We start from the raw sequence: 21,917 nt of genomic DNA on the forward strand, positions 1-21,917 counted from the left end.
AACACATCTCCCATGTACTAAGAGATGTGTCAGCATTCTCTGCAGCATATCTGGATGACGTGGTGGTGTACAGCCAGTCCTGGGAAGAGCATGCAGACCTACAGAAGGTGCTACACTCCATCAGAATGGCTGGACTGACTATCAATCCCAAGAAGTCCTCCATAGCCAACAGAGAAGTGGAGTACTTGGGCTTTGTAGTTGGCTCGGGGAAGATAAAGCCGCAGGCTGGAAAGATTGAAGCAATTCAGTCCTTCCCAGTTCCGACAACAAAAAGGAAGGTGAGAGGTTTTCTGGGTCTAGTAGGCTGGTACAGGAAATTCATACCTTCTTTTACAGAGCGATCCACTGTACTGAATGATCTCACAAAAGGCTTAGCCCCCAACAAAGTGCGTTGGACAGAAGACTGTGAGCAAGCATTCAGAGACCTCAAGGAAGCAGTTACACATACAGTTCTACACAGTCCAGACTTCAGCAAGCCATTCATCTTGCAAACTGATGCTTCAGGAGTTGGCCTTGGTGCTGTCCTTCAGCAAGAGGTGGATGGTGAAAGAAGGCCTGTGGTGTTTCTGAGTTGGAAACTACTCGACAGGGAGACGAGGTATTCGACGGTGGAGAAAGAGTGCTTGGCCATGAAATGGGCTATTGAGGCCTTGAGGTATTATCTTCTGGGACGTCACTTCACTCTGGAGACTGATCATCGTGCCTTCCAGTGGTTGAACCGCATGAGGGATGCGAATGCCCGCATTGCAGGATGGTACCTGTCTCTGCAGCCTTATGACTTTACGGTCCAGTATAGGCTGGGGAAGTCAAATGTGGTTGCTGATTGTTTATCTAGGATGACAGAGGAGTGAAGCACTTCGCGCTTAAGAGAGGGAGGAGGAAATGTAAGGAAGAGGACTCCCTTACTGCATTTATTTATATTATATTATCTGTATAGCACTTTAGAGCACACCTTTCACTTTATTAAAAGCACCTTATCAAGCACTTTATTTAGCATTGCACTTTAAGCATGGATTTGCACACAAGAAGTTTAAATATTTATTGACTATTTATTGGGAATTTTAAAATCAGTTGGTGGCCTTGTTTCAGATCCTGCACAGCTGCTCCTCATCAAGGAATGTGGTGGTTGTCTGTCAAGAGTAGTGATGTGACGTTCTGTATCGAGGCTTCGGAGCGTGTGTCGAGTAATGGAGGGGGCGTTTCCGCGAAGCGCGTATCGAGGCTTGCTTCATTTATGGGAGGAGCTGAAAATGATGACGTCCGAAGCCTCGCTGCCCGGCTGTACCACGTGACTGGTTCATGAAGTGGTTCGAACTTTGCCGCGAGATATGACAGCGATATAAACCCCTCAGACTTCATTCAAAAATGTGGGTGTTTGATGGAGAGTTGCGGTTAGTGAGAGTTTGGAGACAGTTTGGAGGTTTATGAGAGTGAGGAGAGAAAGTCAGGAGAGAATGGAGCCAGCTAAGAAGAGGAGGATGTCCTCCCCTGTGTGGGAACATTTTGATCTTATTCCTCCCAACAAGGTATGTAAATTTCTACAGAAGATGTATTGTCATGATACTGATGGTGCAATACAATTTATGTTGAGCTGTCTTGACTTTTGTACAAGGTGAAGTGTTTGCTATGTGCCAGGGAGCTGGGATATAACAACAACACCTCATCCATGCTTAGGCACTACAGAGCTTTGCATGAGAATAAGGGGGACACCGATTGTGGAGCAAGACCAGGTGAGCCATCAAATGCCATGATAATATAGCATGCAGTAATGTTACTAAATGATATAACAATATTATACAACTGTTATAAGTTACGTGTGTGATATTTATATTTGTGCTTTATCTTTATTGTCTTTCCTCAGGAGAACAATCTCAAATAGATGAAGACCTGGTTAGCATGGTGATTGAGGACTCCCAGCCATTTAGCATTGTGGAGGACAAAGGATTCAAAAGATTTGTTAAATCATTAAATCCCAGCTATGTTCTCCCCACTAAAAAGGACGTAAAAGCAGTGAAAATTTAGTTTTTACAGAATAAAATGTGAACGGGCAGGACTGAGGCTCAAAGCCTCAGTGTGTAGCTGTCCATACCTCAACGTTACAAAAGCACAACTACTGTCCACACCCCAACCACACCTCACCTCACAGTAAATGATCATTTCCATTTCAAGCATTTCCAAATAATCATTTCCCATACTGCCACTATAAATATACACAGTATACTGCCATCACTACAATATACATGTTTTACACACTCCTTTTGTTGTTGACATTTACAGGCTGTGTGCAAAATGCCACACTCTTCAAATTCATGCCAGCTATTATTTTTACGTCCAGTAGGTGTCCTGCTAGAGCAAATGAAGCTTCATGAAGCTTCGCGTTGGGGTGAACCAATTGGATGAAAAGCTTCAGTGCTTCATGGGGCTTCATCTGCCCATCACTAGTCAAGAGAGAAGAATGAGATTGTGATTAAGGTTTACCAGTAAGGAAAACTAATGCAAATTTGTGTGTGAAATCTAGGAATAAAAGTGGTGCAAATAAGTGTTTGTAAGATAATGATTACTCACCTTTCTTGCCTGTGTCCTCTTCAAGGTGTTTGGGCAAATGTTTCCCCGGGAGCCAGACACCATTTAAAGGTTCCGGGAGAGACCTTTGGTAAAGAGAGTGTGGTGAATCTTGTGCTTGGGTTTCTGGGTTTTTATAATATTGGGTTTGGTGTAACATTAAAGTGTGAAATATTTATTAATATGTAAATGTGAAGATGTATTTATGTATTTATTTATTCTAATTGATATATTGTATACTGTGGTGGAAGGTTGGGATTTAAGAATTTACCTGAGAGTGGAATAATGGTTAAGTCTGTGACAGCTGAACATATTTAAGGCTGCCAGTTGTCATTAGGGGATTTTTGTGCTGTGAAGAAGCTTGACAAATTAATTGTTGTAAGGAGAGCTGTATAGGAAATAAATGCTTTTTTTGTTCCACTACGCTTGCCTTGGTCCATCTCACTGTGTTTCCAGCCACTAAGGGCCGCCCTGTTACAAGCACATTTTATTTTAACCACTAATAAGTCTGATTTCCTGCTTTTATTGGGGGAAATGTATATTTTGAAGAGTCTGTTAATATTTAGATTGGATACATTTGGCTTTATTCACCAGCAAGTTTTCTACAACCTTTCAGTTTTATGCCACTAATATCTCAAAATCCCTCCTTTGTTCTGTTGTCCTTTTAAAGAGATAAAGGTAAAGATAACCTTTACTAGTCCCACACGTGTGAAATTTATTGTGTCACAGCAGAAAGTGGACAGTGCAAAGTTATAGCAGCAAAAATTAAGAGAAACACTGGAATAGGATAAGATAATAAGAATAAGATACTATATACAACAGAATTATTGTAATGTAATGTCTCCATTACAGATTGGTGTTTAGTTCACTTGATAGTTATTGATCCTGTACAAACATGCTATTGCTTATATATATATATATATATATATATATATATATATATATATATATATATATATATATATATATATATATACATACATACATACACACACACACATATATACATAATCCTATGGAAGCCTTAGTGGCTTCATATATCATGGAGGTATAATTTTTGCACATAGATTGAATTATTGTATCACAGATGATACTTAGTTAATATTATGACTAATATTTATAAAATGATCTGACAATTATCGAACCAGAAGTTTTTTTGGTTTGTTTGTTTATTAGTTAATTTGTTTTTCTTTCGATACAAGTTGTCACGTTTTTCTATTGACAGTAATATCCAGTAAAAACATTTTTGTGAAGAGGGGTATCCCTGAGAGGAGAGAGGCGGTGCGCGTGCTGTGACAGCGTGAGCACGGACATGCGTAGAGAATTCGGCGCGCGAAAGCTGTAGCAGGAAGTGAGAGAAGCTGAAGGGAAACGGCGGCCAGTTTGGGATTTGAATCTCTCAAACTACTCTCATAATCTACAAACATCTACAATAATATGGCAGACCCAAAGGTGAGGTCTATCATTCTAGGACGTGTAATGCTTTATGATTGCTGGGAAATAACAATTTTGTGACAAACATTGTTTTTCATGTGTCATAATTTGTCAAAGTTTCGAAAGGAAGCCGTGTGCAAGAAATGCCGACAATGATCTTGTCTTTGGTGATGCTATGAAACACTAATTGATATTTTTTCAGTGATGTAAAAGGTAACGGAACGCCAATGGACTTGTAAAAGTGCACAGTGTTAACCGTTGTAAAATTTTCCACTCTTAACACTTCCGTTACAGTTCACGAGCCCATAATTCAAAGTGTGCAGCCAGCAAACGTGTTAACATTAGCTTCATACTGTGAACATTAGCATAGGGAGGTGATGTGCGCAAGAGCATTAGTGCTTCTACTACACGATCACATCGGTCAGTTTTTTAAACTGGGTATTTTTCAATTAGTATACTTCTCACTAGCTCAGGGCAACGAGGTTAGCTAGGTTGCTTGCCTTTGTCTGCCAAGCACAATACTTGCTAACATTAGTTAGCTAGTGTTAGCTCTATATCAGGGCGCTGTTTACTGTCTGTTAGTAGTGACGGTGTTATATTAAATAGACTGCTCGAAAATCACACAAGTTACTGAAAAAATACTGCAGTTGTGCTAAGCGTTTTGCTTAGCACAACTGCAGAGGTGCAAAAAAAAAGAGAAAGTCGGATTGTTAGCTCCGGGCTAGCCGGCTAGTGAAAGGCCTGCGTTTCTAGCTAGGCAAGTTCACAACGAGTTGTCTTAGGAAAAAATAAAGTTGGATAAATATTTGATGACAATACTAAAGTAAAATGAAGCTTCAACTTTAGGGGGCCGGGGGGAATTGAGTTAATTTAATGTACTTTTCCTCTTAGGACCAGGAAGACCATGATACCACTGCAGATGGTGCAGAAGACCCTAATCATGATCCCCACTTTGAGCCCATCGTGTCTCTTCCTGAGCAGGATGTGAAAACATTAGAGGAGGATGAGGAGGAGCTGTTTAAAATGTAAGTTGCTTACCATGTGAACACATTAACAGAGACACATTAATCAGTTTCCTAATACTGAGGTGTTCTGCTGTTTTCATAGGCGGGCCAAACTATATCGTTTTGCCTCTGAAAACGACCCACCGGAGTGGAAGGAGAGAGGAACTGGAGACGTCAAGCTGCTGAAACACAAAGAGAAGGGCACAATCCGCCTCCTGATGAGGAGAGATCGAACTCTAAAGATCTGTGCCAACCATCACAGTGAGTCAAATCTGATTTCATTGCTATTCATGTCATGACAACAATTGGCCATATGTAACCTAAACAATATGGGTGAGTGGCGGTACAGGTAGAGTGGTGTGAAGATGTGTTATTTAAAGCCAAGGTGTACTCGCTGACTGGGCGTCCAAGTATTTTTTGCTTGTTTTTATTGCAAACATTTTCTGATGTACATGTAAGTACAAAAAGACCATAGGCCCCATGTGATTCCCCCCGTCACCCTTCCCCACGATCTTTAAATGAGTCAAATCCCTGGTATTAGTGGCAACAACAGAACTATAGATGAGCAAACGAGAGGTTGAGGGGTGGGTGTTAGAGGTACTGGGCTTGTAATCTCATCCAGTTGTGATATTATCCAGACTGTGATATTTTTTTGTGTGTTGGTTTGATTGGGAAAAATGTGTGTTTTACTCCTCCCTCCACTCATGTGTGGAGATAAGAAATGGTGCATCTGTGTGTTTAATTCCCAATTGAAACTACTAGATATTAAAAAAAAAAAATCTATTTAAGTGACTGTGCTCATACCAGCACTTTGTGTTCTTGTTAACCACAGTTTTACCAATGATGGAGCTGAAGCCCAATGCTGGCAGTGACAGAGCATGGGTGTGGAACACACTAGCTGATTATGCAGATGAATGCCCCAAACCTGAACTTCTGGCAATCCGCTTTTTAAATGCTGAAAGTAAGTATTTAGGTACCCATTTCAACATTACACATTAATTCTCCCAGAGCTCTTTGACTTGGATTTTAAATTATGTTACATTATGTTCTGTTGCAGATGCTCAGAAGTTCAAGGTGAAGTTTGACGAGTGCAAGGAGGAAGTCAGAAAACATCTAGAGCAAACAGGTACATGAAGCTTAAACTTTTAGGTTTTTCCCCCCCCCCCCTAGATATCGCATATGTGAATTTTCTGAGAAGCAAGTGAAGTAAAACAGTTTTGTCAACATAAACGAGTCCATAATGTAGATCACATCAACATTAGATAGGAATTGTCAGTAATTTTACTTGGAAACATGTCAGTAGCAAGTACTTTCAGAACCCTGAATGCAACATTTTGCTAAGGTTAAAATGACTTGTGTTGACCTAAGACTGAATTCAAACTGAGGGCAATGTGACATGAGGATAGGGGCTGTGAGCATGCAGACACACTCTGTTCTCTGCTGCCAACTTCAGCTGGGGACTTTTTCTGTCTGCTACATGAACACGCAGAATGTAACACTTTACTAGTTTTCTAAAAGACTGGTGTCGGTATGTTCTGCTACATTACAATTCAGTTTTCACAGGCCCATGGTGTTCGTGTCATAGAAAGGTTAGACTGTTGTAGAGTGTGTTGAGTAAACCTACTGTACTTCTGCACCTTTCAAAACCATGAATTTAATTCTTCTTCGACAAGATGTGTATGCTGAGGGTCACTGTTTTGCTGCAAAGCCCATTTTCTTTTTTGTTAAGTGTCAGTTCATGTATGTATCTTTATTTATTTGCTGGTTTTCAGGGTGGGTGGACTGATTTCTAGCTCAATCATAGCACTATCACGTCTCACTAATATGGGATGAGCTTCTGAAGTTCTCCAAACAGAATGCTTCTTGTTTAAAGATTAAAAAAAAAAATCCAATTCATCAACAAAACATTGTTCATTCAAACCATTGTATCAGTCTTGATACATTTCCGCACATTTGGAGCTCATGCTCACACCTGATTGTCATCCTGGTGACTGTAAACATCTGGTTGTTATTTGACCTCTGGGTTTACATGCATGTGCCTCTTACAGATGAATATTGGATCATTTTCCTGACTAACCCCTTAAATGTCAGTCAGCGTTTCAATTTCAGTTGTTTTATTGGGTTATCCTTATTTTTGATTATTTTGTTTTAGGTAATATTTCTACAACACAACAGTCAAAGCTGTAGAATGCAGCATTGCTTCTTAGCTAATGGCACTTATCCCTGTTTGCTTTTCACAGGCAACAGCGATAGTGCGAACAAGGTGGCAGAGAAGTTGGAGGAACTCTCTGTGAAAGACAAGGCATCAGTGGAAAAGAAGGAAGAGGCGAAAAAGGAGACTGAGAAGAAGGAGGTGAAGGATGAGAAGAATTGAGAACCAAGAACTTGCTTTTGCTGATCTTCAATATATCGGTTTTTCCTCTTTTTCTACAATAGACTCTAAACGAACTGAATTTGGACACTTGCATAATATTATTAGGTTTTCTTTTTATTGTTTTTTGCCTCAAGATCACAAGTCCTTGATGCCAATGGGGGGAAAAAATACACGCTAGTGATTTTTTTTCTGGAAAAAGTCCTTCCTTTCCCACCCCTTTCCCTCTTTGCACCGTGGAATGCCACGCTTTCCATCGTTGTCATCTACAGTTCAATGTTACTTCAAACAAACTGTGAAAAGAGGCTTGTGATAGTGATGATTCCCACATTGGGGTATTTTTTTTGTTTGGTTTGTTTTTGCTATTCTGATAAAGAGTTTTGTTTGTAGAGGGAGAGGATAACGTAGCCTGCTCGATGGCAGCGCAGGGTCATTGAACAGGTATTACAGAGGTGCATTTTAAGTATAAAATCCCATGTTGCATCTCAGTGGGCCGCCTTACCCTGTCCACTGTTAATGCTCCTACTGTTAGACAACAAGGCAAAGACTTCTCACTGACTGCCTTGCAGAAGTAGTTCCTTCTTTGGTCAGTTCTGTTGGGAACTGATTTGAAGGGAATCCACTCCAGAAAGTTGAGGGGCATCAGATGAGTACTGCTCTGTGCAGTGTGCACTGATGGTTGACTGATAGGAAATGAGATGCACTTAGCTTTTTTTTTTTTTTTTTGTCCTGACAAACATCAAGTCCAAAGTAAACAGTCCATCAGTTTGGTGCAGCTATGCTCTGACTTGCGTTCCTCAGTAGTAAATCAAGTTTGTATTGTTTAGATCATAACATTCCCAGACTTTAAAGCATGTAGAGTATATGTAACAGAGTGTGCCCTCTTTGATCTGTGTGCTCACCACCCTCTCCTTTTCTTTCCACTAATTGAGTTCTTAACCTTGCCTCTGAAGTGCATCTAAGTGCCAGTGCATCTGTAAATACATGAATATGGATGAAATGTTGCTTCTCATTTGCACAAATGATTTGAAATGTTTCGTCCAACTTCGAATAAAAGCTGTCAAAGACCACACGTTTGCATTCATATAAAGTCACTCGTTTGTTGTTAGGAATAATCAGTCTGATTCAAAGAGTCGGAAACTTTATTTACTCTGCTCAGGTCATTGGGAAATATTTCCTCTTCACAAAAATAGGAACACATGTACAGTTACAGTATATTCTTCATTTTTAATACACATTGAACTTTCTATATGAGTTTCAGAAAACAAAAGTCAGCTTGTGGCTGATGCAACAGAGTCATTGCTGACTGTCAGGAATGTCCCCTGACCTGCAGTGATGTCCATCCCAGAAAAACAACATTGGACTAACGGCAGTCATCTTAAAGAGGAATGACATCGATTAGCTCTTTAGATATGTGGTCAAACAGGGTCTGGGAGTCACGATTGATCGGCTTTTTCAGCAAACTCAGCAGCCATTGGTCTGTTCTGGGATTTCAAGATGTTCCACTTTGCCATTCCGCTGACATTCCTACCCGTCCGAATTTCCAAAAAACTAGCCCTGTATACCACAGCCTCACAAACTATTTTAATCATTTCTCAAATACAGGAGTTGGAACAGACGAGCGCAACCGTGCTTTGCAGTAATGTCTTCATTGGTAAGGCAACTGGGTGAGACCTTAAATGGGAGACAACTCTTGCCACAGAAGGTTCAAGAAAGCGTACCCAGTCAGAGATCGTCACAGGTGTCACCTGCTGCTCAGTACAAAACACTTCTGCTATTTCACTGTCAAGTGAGTCAGCCATAGTTTGCTTTGTATGGAAACAAAGTTTCTTCCCAAAGGCAACAATGGCTTATTGTTAATGCAACCAAATGCAACATTTACATTCTAGTAACATCTGACATGTTGTGTCATTGTCCACTTAGTTTTCATCAGCTATTTTAAAGGTATTACTTTTTTTTTTTGATTAACAAAAAAGTAACGGCAGTGCCAGAGCTGTACCAGACAGCTACTGCGAATGAATGAATTTGGCATTTTCACTCTTTGTGACATAGCATTACATGACCTATTTGTTGTCTCTTTGAAGATGTGGTGTGTAGCCGCTTTTGGCACTTAAAGGTCAAGGCTGCTTTTATGCAAAGCCCAGTCCTCAACGTCATCATTTAGACAGTTCATATCATTGTGGATTATGTCATAACTTCTGTTTTTAACACTGCCATGTAGAACAAATTCTATCTACTTTATTTACCCATCTTTCACAATCTCATCCATTTATTGAAATTATAATTTAAGAACAAACTCCACTCAAAACAGCAATTCCATATAAAAGGATACTTTTTTTTTAAAAAAAAGGAAAAGTACAAAATAAAAAGTGTGACCAATGTTTGTTTTTTTTAACTGATACTGATTTGTTTCATTTAATCTTCCTATATGTATAGTTATAGCAAAAACATAGCTTATTGACTAAATATTTTTCCTTTTTTGAGTTTGACAAAGTTTCATTTGGTTGCTTCCGGGGTGGACTCATTCTGTACTCAGTGAAAAACACTGGGATGAGGTATTCTGGTCTTTCAGAGCACAATATAATCACCCCAGCTCTTTTGATGTGGCTGATGCTGAAATCACAAACTGAAAAAACAAAAAGCCATGATTGGATACTGAATCCTCATTACGGGGTAAAGGGGCGGGGCTGTGCTAGTTTGCAACTCTAAAAATCTGTGCTCCACAAACAGGAAGCGGAGACATTTATAATATTCAATTTAATGTCAACCTGCATCTCTGCATGCATGAGTTCTTGAGAAAATTCTTTAGAAAAATAAAGTGTGTTCATTAAAAGCGACTTTTTCATTAAATTTGGAATGCAACCACCCAAAACTAAAGTAAAAGTTAGGTACTCTGTAGAAGAGTGGGTGTTCCTCAACCCCTTACCACGTGCTTTAAGGATGGATGGATCCCTCTGAAAGTGAAACCAGTACGTTAGTGCCTTAAACCTGCATTTGTTGTAATAGCCAGCAGGGGGCAACACTTCTGGTTACACAAAACAAGTCTTATGGAATTCAAAAAGAAAAAGTAATCCTAAATCTCACTTGATTTCTAATGCATCTTCCAAATGAGATCATGGTATCAGTAGCTAGGATCAAGTTGTTTTTATGTCGGTTTTTTTAATACTCCATGGTGTTAATTTAGTAAAACATGGTCCCATTTATAACAAAAGGAGACGGTCAGGCAGGGGATACACTGGGATGTGCAGTGCCCTCTGTTCCACCCTTCACTTTCTCTAGCATACTAAACCAGTGCTAGTCGGACAACTAATGAGTCAGCTGTTCTGTTTGATTTTTGCAGTAAGTGCAGTTTGTTTTAAGCCTGATTTTCACAGGCTAAAATTAGCATCCAGTTGATGTCACAGTATAAAACAGATGCAATCCGCTGATCGAAGATGCTAACTAATGTTAACTGATCAGCTGTGCCCTCCGTTTCAAATGTGTTTAAAAAGAGAAAAAAACTCAGCTAAATCCTAAAGTTAGTCCTTCAAAACAGGAATCTCCAAACAAATGGGTGATGTCATTGTATTGTGGAACATCTTTTATATACAGTCTTTGCCCAATCAAATAACCATGTCAGGGTTGAGGAACACCCGCTCCTGTTCTGCAGAGCTCTTTCCTTGTCACCATCTCCAGTTTCTCATCTGACTTGTGTTGCTTTTTTTTTTTTTACTGCCCTTGCACATATCGTCTCCACATAAACCTCCATCACATCTCCACCAGACATGGCATGAACAGTACAAGTTAATGTGAAGCACCTTGACTTTTTGAGGTCAGCTGAAAAGAGTCTTCTTGCAGAAATCCGTAGCAAGTCAAGTGTTTAATCGATCTGTAGTGTTTCTGTTCAGCCCTCAGCGTTCGCTGGAGCGAAAGTTTGCGTGTAACATTTGGAACAACAAACGCTTCATAAACACAGATGAGAGACGACGGTAAAAACATTGACGATCTCGCTGGACGGTCCACGACGATGGACTACAAAATATTAAGGACAAACACTCTGCACACGCACAGTACAGCCTGCAACGTTAACAACCGACAACCCACCCCTCTGGCACAAACACACACGGGCATATAGCTAAACAAGACCCTCAAAAGAGCAAAGAGATCCTCTGATTTTGAAGAGTAAACAGGGGGGGGTACTATGCACCCCTCACTGCCTGTTATCTTATTAAAATAACAGAGGAGAATCTCTGTGGCAGAGCGTCCACTGTGGGTCATTGGTGGATGTGGTGTCCCTGCTCACACTGATATCTCATACGTGGTGCCTCCTACGCCTGTCACCTTTTTGACGTTACTGTGGCGACTGGGACTGAGGGCGGCACCCTGGGCACTCGGGTGGCAGTCCATCTGCCCATTAACTTTCATGGCCTCTCTGAGTGGAAAGAGAAGAATAAGAAATGATTCAACAAACAAATCAAACACTAAGGGATGTGAAAACATGCACATCAGTTGGAACAGCAACACAATTTTATATGTCAGTCAGAACCCGCCCACCCAAAAAAAAAAACAAGACAGCAACGTGGATGATTAGTCAAGTGTTTACTTGTTAGTAAAGTAAAAGGCTTGAAAATGTTAGTGGAGTCAGTAAAGAGCATGCAAAATGAAAAAGGAATGATTGTCACACAGTTTTATTCAACAGATTTGTTTGAAATAATACAAAAAAATGTTATTGATTTTTTTAACTTCTACTAGAAAGGCAAACAAACAAATCAAAACAGAATGTGTACGACTTCACACACCAGACATAACTTGTGAATAAATGAGCAGAACAGTGGGACAAAAAAAACCATACACGACACAACTGCTACATGTTGCCTCGATTAGCAGTACCCTAGTGCCCTATGTATTGCTGGTTGTGTCCAGCAGAGGGAGCAGCGTTTCCATCCAGAATACATTCAGTGACCTCCAGACCCCGGCTCTGTACAATGCATGCAGTACCCCAGGAGTTACATTAGGATTCATACCTTGGGCCCCCTAGACGAGGGGAGTCTGTCCTCTCGTGTGCACTGATGTAGGAGAGTTTCTGGCGGGAGTAAGAAGGGGAACGGGGCATAGCGGGGGAATGGGGCTGGTGGGCCGGGGAGCGATAGGGGCCTTCTGGGCCTGTGGTTCTGCTCTGGCTGCTGTTGATGCTGCTTTGATCTGTGTGCAGGGAGGTGGACGACGTCCTAGGTGCACGGCCCAGTGTAGAGCCAGCATGACGCAGCACTGGGGTTCTTTGACCATAGCTCATCAGTCCAATCCCCATTAGGTTGTCCCTGGAGCCTCCATAGGCTGGAGGTGTTGGGCCTCTTGACCCGGGGCCACGAGGCCCATCTGGGTAGCAAGCATTGGCAGGCAGGCCATAGCCCCCATCAAACACACCAGAGTCCTGGGCATAGATATGGGTCTGGGAGCGCCCGTGATGCATCTGCCGCCTCTCCCTCTCCTCCTTCTCCTTTCGCTCCTGGATGGATGCCATGATGGTCTGGGAGAGGTTGTCGTAGCGCACCGGAGACGGGTCTCTGTCCCTCAGGTGAGGGGACTGTCTGCCCACCACTCTGGGGGGCATCACTGGGCTGTAGGTAGGGGGGACCTGTTGTCTCTGCATATCAGGTTCCCGGATGTGGCACATTTTGGTGGGCAGGTAGGGTGAGTGGAACCCCACAGAGGGAACACCACGGTGGGCCATGGACTCACTGGGAGTAGCTGGGGAAATGCTAGGGTTGAGCAGGCTGTCATAGGATAGACTACCATTGCGGTTGGAGAGATTATTGGGAGAGAAGACACTCTTGTAGGGGGTTGAAGTGACTGTCCGTGGCTCCAGTGCTGGGAGCTGGCCCTTCTCCGGTCGGCCATGACCCTGCTTGAGGCTGAGAGAGCGGGAGTTGATGGGGTCTGAATCCAGCTGGAGGGGCGAGGACTGAAACGTGCGGTGGAGGGGAGCATTAGCATATTCAGGCAGGTCCAGGTTCGGCTCAGATCGATAGTCATGACCACGGACACCTTCTTCCAGGATGGCCGAGGGCTTCCGGTCATCAGATATGACAATCTGAGGGGCAAATGTCAAAATAGCATCTGAGCCTTTTGGCACTTTACGATGACTCACTGTTCATTGTTTCACAGAGATGTATAATAGATAATAACATTAATGCGTTACCTTCTCCTCTGTAGTGTGGTAGTGGACTTTGGGCATGGTGCCAAAGGTTGGCCTGAATTTGTACATGGCTGGAGTGGATGGGTGGGTCTTACCAGACAGGGAAGTCTCTACAATACACACAATATAAACCCTGTGTTAAAAAACTCCACATTAAAGCAACAACACATTATAGTATATAAGGACAAGAGATAAGAAGCTGTAGAGTTCTGCAAAACCACACAATCACAGTTTCTACACAACAAAACTAACAGGAATAGCCAGATGGGAAGAATCAGTTCTGCAACTAATATTTAACACATCTGAGTCCAGCAACAGCCAACTGCCCATCACTGAAAAACAACACTCTTCTTGAGTAAAATGCAAAACCCAAATGCATTTAAAGAAGGTGCTTTTAGCAGGCAGCCATGTCTCAGCGGGGATGCCTGAATCTTTTTGGAGAAACACGCAAAGAACACCTGTGTCCACAGGTTCAGAGTTCAGTAAAGTGCCTCGAAAGGCGAGGTGACGCTAGACTGGGCGCAGTGACCTGAAGTACCACCAGGCAGCAGTAGTGCTCTTTGGAAGAGCAGAAAGTTTCCAGTCCCTGACATAATGCACCATGACACTGGAGATCCGAGGAAGAAACCTGCCCTTAACACTACTATAAACCATTTCATACTGCTGAACGGAGGCTAAAATCCTTAGCTGTACCTCCACGGTAGGTTCGTCGTTTATACGGATGGTTTTCAAAAGGCATTTTTCAGTTGCCATTGTACCCCTCCCCTACCCGAAAAACGGTGGTGATTTACGTTGTAATGCTTCACCCTGGAATCGTACCACAAATCTGGTGCTGATTCACAGAGCAGAGCTTGCCTTCTCACCGCAAATCACGGCCGATTTTCTGGCCAGGCGTGAAAAAGGCCATCAACCTGCCGCTGGGAGGGACATTCATCAGGCTAATCTAGAGCCTGCTCCCAAACCAGGACACTAGTGATCTACAGAGGAAGTTCTGGGAATTGCTCTTTGGTGCAACCGTGACAAGAACAAGAACTTGGATTGATGATGACTGACAGGAGAAAGAGAGAGAGATGGAGTCAGGGCTGTTTCTGTGGTTCTTACCTTCACTGGAGGTCATCTGGCTTTTAAGCTGGTTGTACCTATCAGCTTTGGGTGGCAGCGGCGGCTGGGTATCCTTGTCATCTAAACCATCGAGGCTGCTTTTGGACTACACGAAAGACAGGAGACAAACACAAAGTGTCACAGAGGGTTTTCGGGGTGGCAAACCTGCACATGGCAACTAGTCTACGTTTAAATTTATACTTAGTAGTGGCTGTAAAACGAAAAAAAGAAATAACGGCAGAGTTGGATTAAGATTCTCAGATTAAGGGATGTAATGCTGGTAGCAGCTGACGCAGTCTTGAGCTGGAAGTCAGCTGTGCTTCTATTTAAGTCACCGTCTGCAGATTTCTTCCCTTTAAAAACTTGCATTATTAGGCCGAGATGGCACCAAACTTCAAATGACACGACTTTGTCATTTAGCAATCAATACAATTTTCTCCAGTACCTCTCAGCCAGCTCTTAAGAACTTAAGTTACAGGCAGAAAAGAAAATCCAAGTAATCAATCCTAGTTGCAGAAAGATCCCTGACTAAGCACAGAAACCAGGAAGTAATTACTCCATTGTAATAAAGCTAACTTTCCTCTTAATATTTTCCTTCCCAAACCATAGATGCGACAAACCATGGTTAACTAAAAACAAAACAAAACTTCAGCCAGACATGAAGAAGAGGGAGTTGCAATAAAATTAACTGCTCAGTCGAGGCCTACTTAAGAAAGCCGACTCGGATTTTCCAAAAGTTAACAACATAAGGAACAAAAACGTTCCAGAGTCTGGGGACAATCCAAGGGTGACTTCCCAGCCGGCTCTCGTTTCCATATCTCATCTGCCCCTTAAAGGCAAAAAGACAAGTTTCAGTCTGTTTAGTCTAACCTGTGGGTCAAATCAAATATGAATTGCTCAATATAATATTTCATTCGTTTAGTCGTTCTGACGCACGTGTTTCACCCCAAATTTATCAGCAAGTGCGCAGCAGTCTAGATTTAAAGTGAACTGAGGTATCTGTGCCATCCTCTGCATAACCCCCTGTATTTTTGAATAATAATGAAATAATATGTTGACACAAGTCTTGTTAGTATTAAAGTAGCCATATTGTTATACAGTGTTATCAGTGTATGCATTCATAAGAAAAGATTTGTTGTGAGATTTCTTGTAAGTCTCTGTGTTATGGGCAGTAACTGGTGGAGGATAAGAGCTGGAAATGTATTTCTTGTCCTCTGTGGATTAATGCTAAATGGATTCTTTTCACTCCATACATTATTGATGAATACTAGGATCATCTTTAGTGCCTATAAAAGTTGTAGCGTGCACCATAGTGCTCACACAGCACTTCAAGGCTCCTAATGACAACCGAAGTTCAACATGACCGATTCAACATTAATGATACAGGCCTGGATAAATGCTAGTGCAACCTGATTCCAAAAAATGTGGGACGCCATTTAAAATGTAAATAAAAGCAGAATGCTACGATTTGCAAAAACTCATAAAGCCAATTTGCTTTCACAGAAAACATATCAGATGCTTAAACTGGGACATTTTACTGTATTACACCGAATTTGATGGCGGCAAACGTTCTCAAAAAAATAGGGAAGCTGGAAAAAGTGCTAGAAAAGTGGTTGGAACTAAAAAGAAGCAGCTAGAGGAACATTTGGTGTCTAATTTAGGTTTAGTAACATGACAGGGTGTAAAAAGAGCATCCTAAAGAGTTCCTCAGAAATGAAAATGGGCAGAGCTTCACTAAACTGCAACAACACTGTGTCTAAAACATGAAACCTTTGAAAACTTAGAAAAAAGGGCGATTGTGGCTCAAGAGTTGGGAGTTTGCCTTGTAATTGGAAGGTTGCCGGTTCGAGCCCTCGACAGTCTCAGTCGTTGTGTCCTTGGGCAAGACACTTCACCCGTTGCCTACTGGTGGTGGTCTGGCTACAATGTAGCTGCCATCACCAGTGTGTGAATGTGTGTGTGGATGGGTGGATGACTGAGTGTGTAAAGCGCTTTGGGGTCCTTAGGGACAAGTAAAAAGCGCTATACAAATGCAGGCCATTTACCATATTTAATTGCCTACAGTAAGTACTATAGATTCAGGAAATCTGGAGGAATCTGTGTGCAAGGGACAAGATGCAAATACAGATTTGAAGCTCTATCAAAGAAGCAGAGAAGAAGCTGTATGCAAACATGATTCAGAAACTCTTCTGTCTTCTCTGGGCCATGCTCGTTTTAAATACCTCCATACAATCAGCGCCCAGTTCAAAAGCCTGCATCTCTTATTGTAAGGAGGTGGACCCGTGCCTATATAACTGCCAGCTTGCACATCTGGAAACACACCATCAATGTTGAAAGTCAGGTTTTAGAGGACATGTGCTCCCACCCACACGATGTCTTTCCATATTTCACCAGTACAACGATAAATCTGCATCTATTACATCAAAGTGGTTTCACAGCAGTAGAGTACAGGGGGCTGAACTCTCCCGACTGCAGTCCCGACCTTTCATCAATTTGATGCATCATGAAACAAAAAATATGACTCAGAAAACCCAGAATTTTTGAGCAGCTAGAATCGTCTATATGACAAATATGGGACGACATTCCTGTCCCAAAAGTGCATCAGTTGGTCTCCTCAGTTCCCAGACGAAGAAGAGGGGATTCTACACAGCAGTAAACATGGGACTGTCCCAACATGTTGCTGACATCAAATGTGGAACACGTTTTCTATTGCAGGTTTGTGAGATTTGCAAATCAGTTGCAGACATGCTTACTTTTACATTTAGTCAGACTCACCACATCCTTTTGAACTCAAATAATTTTCCCCATTTGAGTCGTCCGTCTTTAAGGTGTTAAATAATATTCTAAAGCTCTGCTTTATCGCACTAATGTGTCCTCTGTAGTGGAAAAAGGACTGTGTCGAGCCACAAACGATAGAGGAACAAGGGAAAGCTCCCTAGTAAGTGCAAGCTAGTCACCTTGGAGCTGATGATGGTGCTATGAATACCGTTGTCGGTGACTTTGATGGTGATTTGCCTTTCTGAGAGATCTGGTCTGATGAACGGGGGCTGAACTTTGACATGTGGCTTCTTCCTGGGGTCCAGCATGTACCTTCATGAAAAATTTACAGCACATTAACAAACAGGTTATTTACAGTCATCTACTGAAAGTTATACTTCATTATCAACGCACGTCAGCCTCTCTGTCATGCACTGACACGCCGGTATCCCAACTGACTTGCTGCATGCTTTACAAAAGACATTTCACACACAGATGCGCACGTTTAGCTGGCTTTTCAGGGCCGTCGCTGCAGAAACTTGAGGAAAAAAAAAACTGTTCCATGTTTTCTGAGCAGTCGTGACATATTCAAGCAATCAACGCCTTTATAAAAACAGGAAACATAATGATTCTGCTGTCAGACTCACTCCCAGTCAGGTTCGATGTTATATGAGTCACTGATTCAGTAAATTAAAGCGGATCCCATCAGGCCTGTGCAACAGCTAAACAGCAACCACACAACATTTCACCCCCACCTGTTGTTGTCTCTCTGCAGTCACACTGTTGAATTTTATGGGATGGGGCTCATCCCAATAGGGTGTAATGGGGCGGGTTTTAGTGATGCTCTGTGTGCATGTGAGCAAAAAGCAGGTTGGCTAGCTCCGCGCCGTTTCCCATTAACTGTTGTTTCTACAGAGTGAGCCAATTCCCTCAGCCATCTGCCTTCCCCCCCCCCCCAGGGTTGCTGGCTGCTTTCAGGCAGAACACCTCTGTAGCTACCTCAGAGCATGTGCTTGTGTTACCACTGCAGTGATGTGCTGGTACAGCATGGATTTCATGGCACATGAGTAAGCTGTGGTATACATATGCACGTGTATTGCCTTGATGTACTGCATGTAACAGGAAGACAAGACAGTTTCTACAATGTATTAGCTACCCATACTATGGACACACGCAGCATAGTAAAGCATCTTACCTGGGTGCTAGGGGACTACATAAAACGTACTCCACGTTGCCACAGCAACCCTTGGTGAAAGGATTTACTCCTCCACGAAACTTGCCCGTCACCTGCAGAACAAAATGCTGGTTTACAGCTGGAAGCAAAGTAAACACAAGGCCATGGCCAACATACAGAGAGTGGACACACACACACACACACACACACACACACACACACACACACTTGCCTTTTTATCTTAGTGAAGACATCTAATTGACTTAATGCTTTCCCTAGCCGCTTACCCTAATCCTAACCATCAAAAGTGAATGCCTAACCATAACCATAACCTGTAACCTTGACACTAAAACCACATTTTGAGCATCAAAAAGATCTTCAAACTTGTGGGGCCAAGAATTTGGGCCCCGTAAAAGACTGTTGGTCCCCACAAGCAGAGGTGCGACCAAGTCATTGTTTTGCAAGTCTCAAGTAAGTCTCAAGTCTTTATCCTCAAGTCAAGTCTCAAGTAATGTCAGGCAAGTCAGAGTCGAGTCTCAAGTCATTGGTGTAAAAGTCCGAGCCAAGTCACAAGTCTTAGAACATTTTTTCAAGTCAAGTCTAAAGTCATAAAATTAATGACTCGAGTCTGACTCGAGTCCAAGTCATGTGACTCGAGTCCACACCTCTGCCCACAAGTATAGTAACAGTTGAATTTTTGGTCCTCACAAGGATGTATAAGTGTGAACACACACACCCAAAATGCATTCACAAGGCGTCTTGCATGGGAATATCTGTGCTGTTCAGTGTTGTGTGTGATATTCCCTTAAGTGTGTCTGTGCTTATTGCCTTTAACGTGCTCAACTAGTTTCTAATTTCTTCTTGTTCTACGTGGAGCTGTTACACCAATAAACAGTAACAATACTAATTGTTTGATTAATAAATGCACGTTCCTTTTCAGCAACATCTCCTCACCTGTTCGTTGGTTGTTCGACCTCGAGCTACGAGCACCATGTGAAAACCTGTGAGTCCCATGACTGGAATAAAGAAAAGACCCGCTATGCACATCACTACCAAACTGAGCACAAAGGTCAAGGTCATAATAATGTAAGGTCACAGTGCGAGTCATATATGCACGATACAAGGAAGCAAGTTTACAAGAAATAATAAAGAATCTAAAGCTAATAACACAAAATGATTTTTGTAGGATTTACAAACGTGTAAGGATACGTGACAGTGGTGTGCAGCGCTCCCAGCGTTTCTCTGTGATCAAGGACAAAGATGAGGCCAAAACAGAACACTCCCACCATGTGAGCGCTCAGCGACAGCAGGAAGAGGAAGAAGTAGCGGTAGTTTCTCCGTCCAATGCAGTTGTTCACCCAGGGGCAGTGATGGTCAAAGTCCTGAGAAAGGGAGGGAGTTTTCTATTTAGAAATTTTGAGAAACCAATCAGAAGAACTCTTTAAGGTTTTAAGAAGGAAAAAAAAAAAAAAACCCACACAATGTAAGTAAGTCATGATGGTACAGTTGGTTCAGAGAGAGAGGGGGGGGGGGGGGTTCAAATGCTAAAACTCTGCTTATTTTTGAGGCATATGAACATAAATTATAAATAAAAGATAGACGTGGTCACCATCACCTTTGTTTGTGCCTTAGCAACCAGTTGAGCGTGTTTGCTGTGGCCGGCATGTGACCGAGAAATCAAGGACACTGCACGTAGAGACAGCTTCACGGTCTATTTTACTGTAACTGGGACTATAATTTACTAAATTACCATCATGCTCTGTTATAAAAAAGACTTGATAGAAGGGACTGAGAACATAAAGTTTTTAGGAAAACATTTTCTGACTGAGGACCTTTTTTTTCTCCACAGTCAGAATTCTTTTTGGAACCTGGAGGCCAGAAAAAGAAATAAATAAAAATGCAGGTTTTAAAGCACCTAATCATCAGGTACAGTCCAGCTCATACATACAGCTCGAACTCTGGCATTCGTTCTTCTTCTCCTTGTTCTGCACTGCTTGGGAATTGGAAACTAGTTTTATGACTCCTGTTGTTTCAGTAAACAGTAACTCCGAATCACACTGCGCCTTAAATAAATGCCTTGTACTGCCTATTGCATGTGTGGTTTCCCGGTAGTCCTAAATCTTACTGAGACATAAATTCATCTACATCCCTGTAAAACTGTTCATTAATTTCATTGTTTTGATCATCAACATTCGACCCCTTTTTCCAGTTTCTAGAACACATGCAGGAATACAAGCTGCTTAATTCTGCATCTTGTGTATTAATATCTGATGTCCCTGTGTATTTTTATGCCTCTGTGTGTGTACCAATGTGTAGTCTTACAGTATTTTACTGTTGAAGCTGCCAAAAGCTTATATTTATTCCAGTAATTATAATCTTTAATGATGACATTTTTCTTGCCAGAAACACAGATAATAAGAAATGCTGTTTCCCCGCTTTAATCCTTGGCAGGAAGTCTAAATATATGCAAAAAAGAAAAAAATCTGCATTATTTTTCATATCAAATATGCCTGAACATGCCAACTGGACAGATTCTTGATAAAATACTTATATGTTACTCTGACCTTGATGCATATTTAGATTTCATATGCAGTGAACCCACACACACACACACACACACTCTCTCTGTTTGCACTCATGCTTCTGTATTCACACACACACACCTCCACACAGTTGTCACAGACGCTGCAGTGCGAGCAGCGAGGCGGCCTGTAGAAGTGACAGGTGGCGCACCACTTCATCCGGACCTGAATGCCCTTGATCTCCACGTTCTTGTAGAGCGGTGCCCGGAAATCATCCTCCTTATCCTCGTCCTCGTCCGCTGTGGGTGAGAAGAAGACATTGCAAACAAACCCAGAAAGAGACACGTGGTTGTGCTTTATGATTCCATTTGACAGGGACACGAGGGAAGCGCCTCAAACGAAGCCCACCCTGCTGTTAGATGTCTGCAGAGAGCAAACCCGTGACCTATTCGGTGTGCTTTGAGCTGATCAACTGTGTGACTTGTGTAGAGCAAGAGACTGCCTGGCTTTATTCGCACAAGTTTATACATTCTTAAAATGGATTTGTTTTTATGGGAGTTAGACCTCAAACCCTGGCAGAATTATCGGTTTGCTTTATCTGACATAAAAAGATAATTAAACCCGTACTTTGCAAACTGCAGTATGAGCTTTCCCAGTGTCCGACTCTGCTGTTGGATGAACTGCAACTGTTAGCCACAAGCAGAAATGCAATGCCATACGCAAAGTATTCCTTATTGTCTCTGCAGAGAGAAAAACGGAACAACTCCTGCAGCTGAGAGCTTTTTTGTTTTGTTTTTACTGTGGAGCTGTACCAAAG

The 21,917-nt window shown here is 42.0% G+C and overlaps 2 protein-coding genes across 2 annotated transcripts in view; one reads left to right on the forward strand and one right to left on the reverse strand.

Moving 5' to 3' along the window:
* The first annotated feature begins 3,857 nt into the window (after positions 1 to 3,857).
* Positions 3,858 to 8,108, forward strand: ranbp1 (RAN binding protein 1). Its single transcript, XM_080894947.1, has 6 exons — positions 3,858 to 4,014; positions 4,888 to 5,021; positions 5,104 to 5,261; positions 5,833 to 5,961; positions 6,058 to 6,126; positions 7,241 to 8,108. The coding sequence occupies exons 1-6, from the start codon at positions 4,000 to 4,002 to the stop codon at positions 7,372 to 7,374; spliced, it is 639 nt and encodes a 212-aa protein (XP_080751073.1). The 5' UTR covers positions 3,858 to 3,999; the 3' UTR covers positions 7,375 to 8,108.
* The window catches only part of zdhhc8b (zDHHC palmitoyltransferase 8b), a 64,728-nt gene continuing 50,504 nt past the window's right edge, over positions 7,694 to 21,917 (reverse strand). Inside the window, exons 3-11 of the mRNA XM_080894944.1 lie at positions 21,242 to 21,399; positions 19,788 to 19,960; positions 19,533 to 19,635; positions 18,600 to 18,691; positions 17,605 to 17,737; positions 14,648 to 14,753; positions 13,550 to 13,656; positions 12,375 to 13,441; positions 7,694 to 11,782 (exon numbers count right to left, since the gene is read on the reverse strand). Coding sequence (XP_080751070.1) covers positions 11,650 to 11,782; positions 12,375 to 13,441; positions 13,550 to 13,656; positions 14,648 to 14,753; positions 17,605 to 17,737; positions 18,600 to 18,691; positions 19,533 to 19,635; positions 19,788 to 19,960; positions 21,242 to 21,399 — 2,072 coding nt within the window. The 3' untranslated portion in view covers positions 7,694 to 11,649. The remainder of the gene's footprint in view (positions 11,783 to 12,374; positions 13,442 to 13,549; positions 13,657 to 14,647; positions 14,754 to 17,604; positions 17,738 to 18,599; positions 18,692 to 19,532; positions 19,636 to 19,787; positions 19,961 to 21,241; positions 21,400 to 21,917) is intronic.

Source organism: Rhamphochromis sp. 'chilingali', assembly GCF_963969265.1.
Source record: "Rhamphochromis sp. 'chilingali' genome assembly, chromosome: 10".
Taxonomy (NCBI): domain Eukaryota; kingdom Metazoa; phylum Chordata; class Actinopteri; order Cichliformes; family Cichlidae; genus Rhamphochromis; species Rhamphochromis sp. 'chilingali'.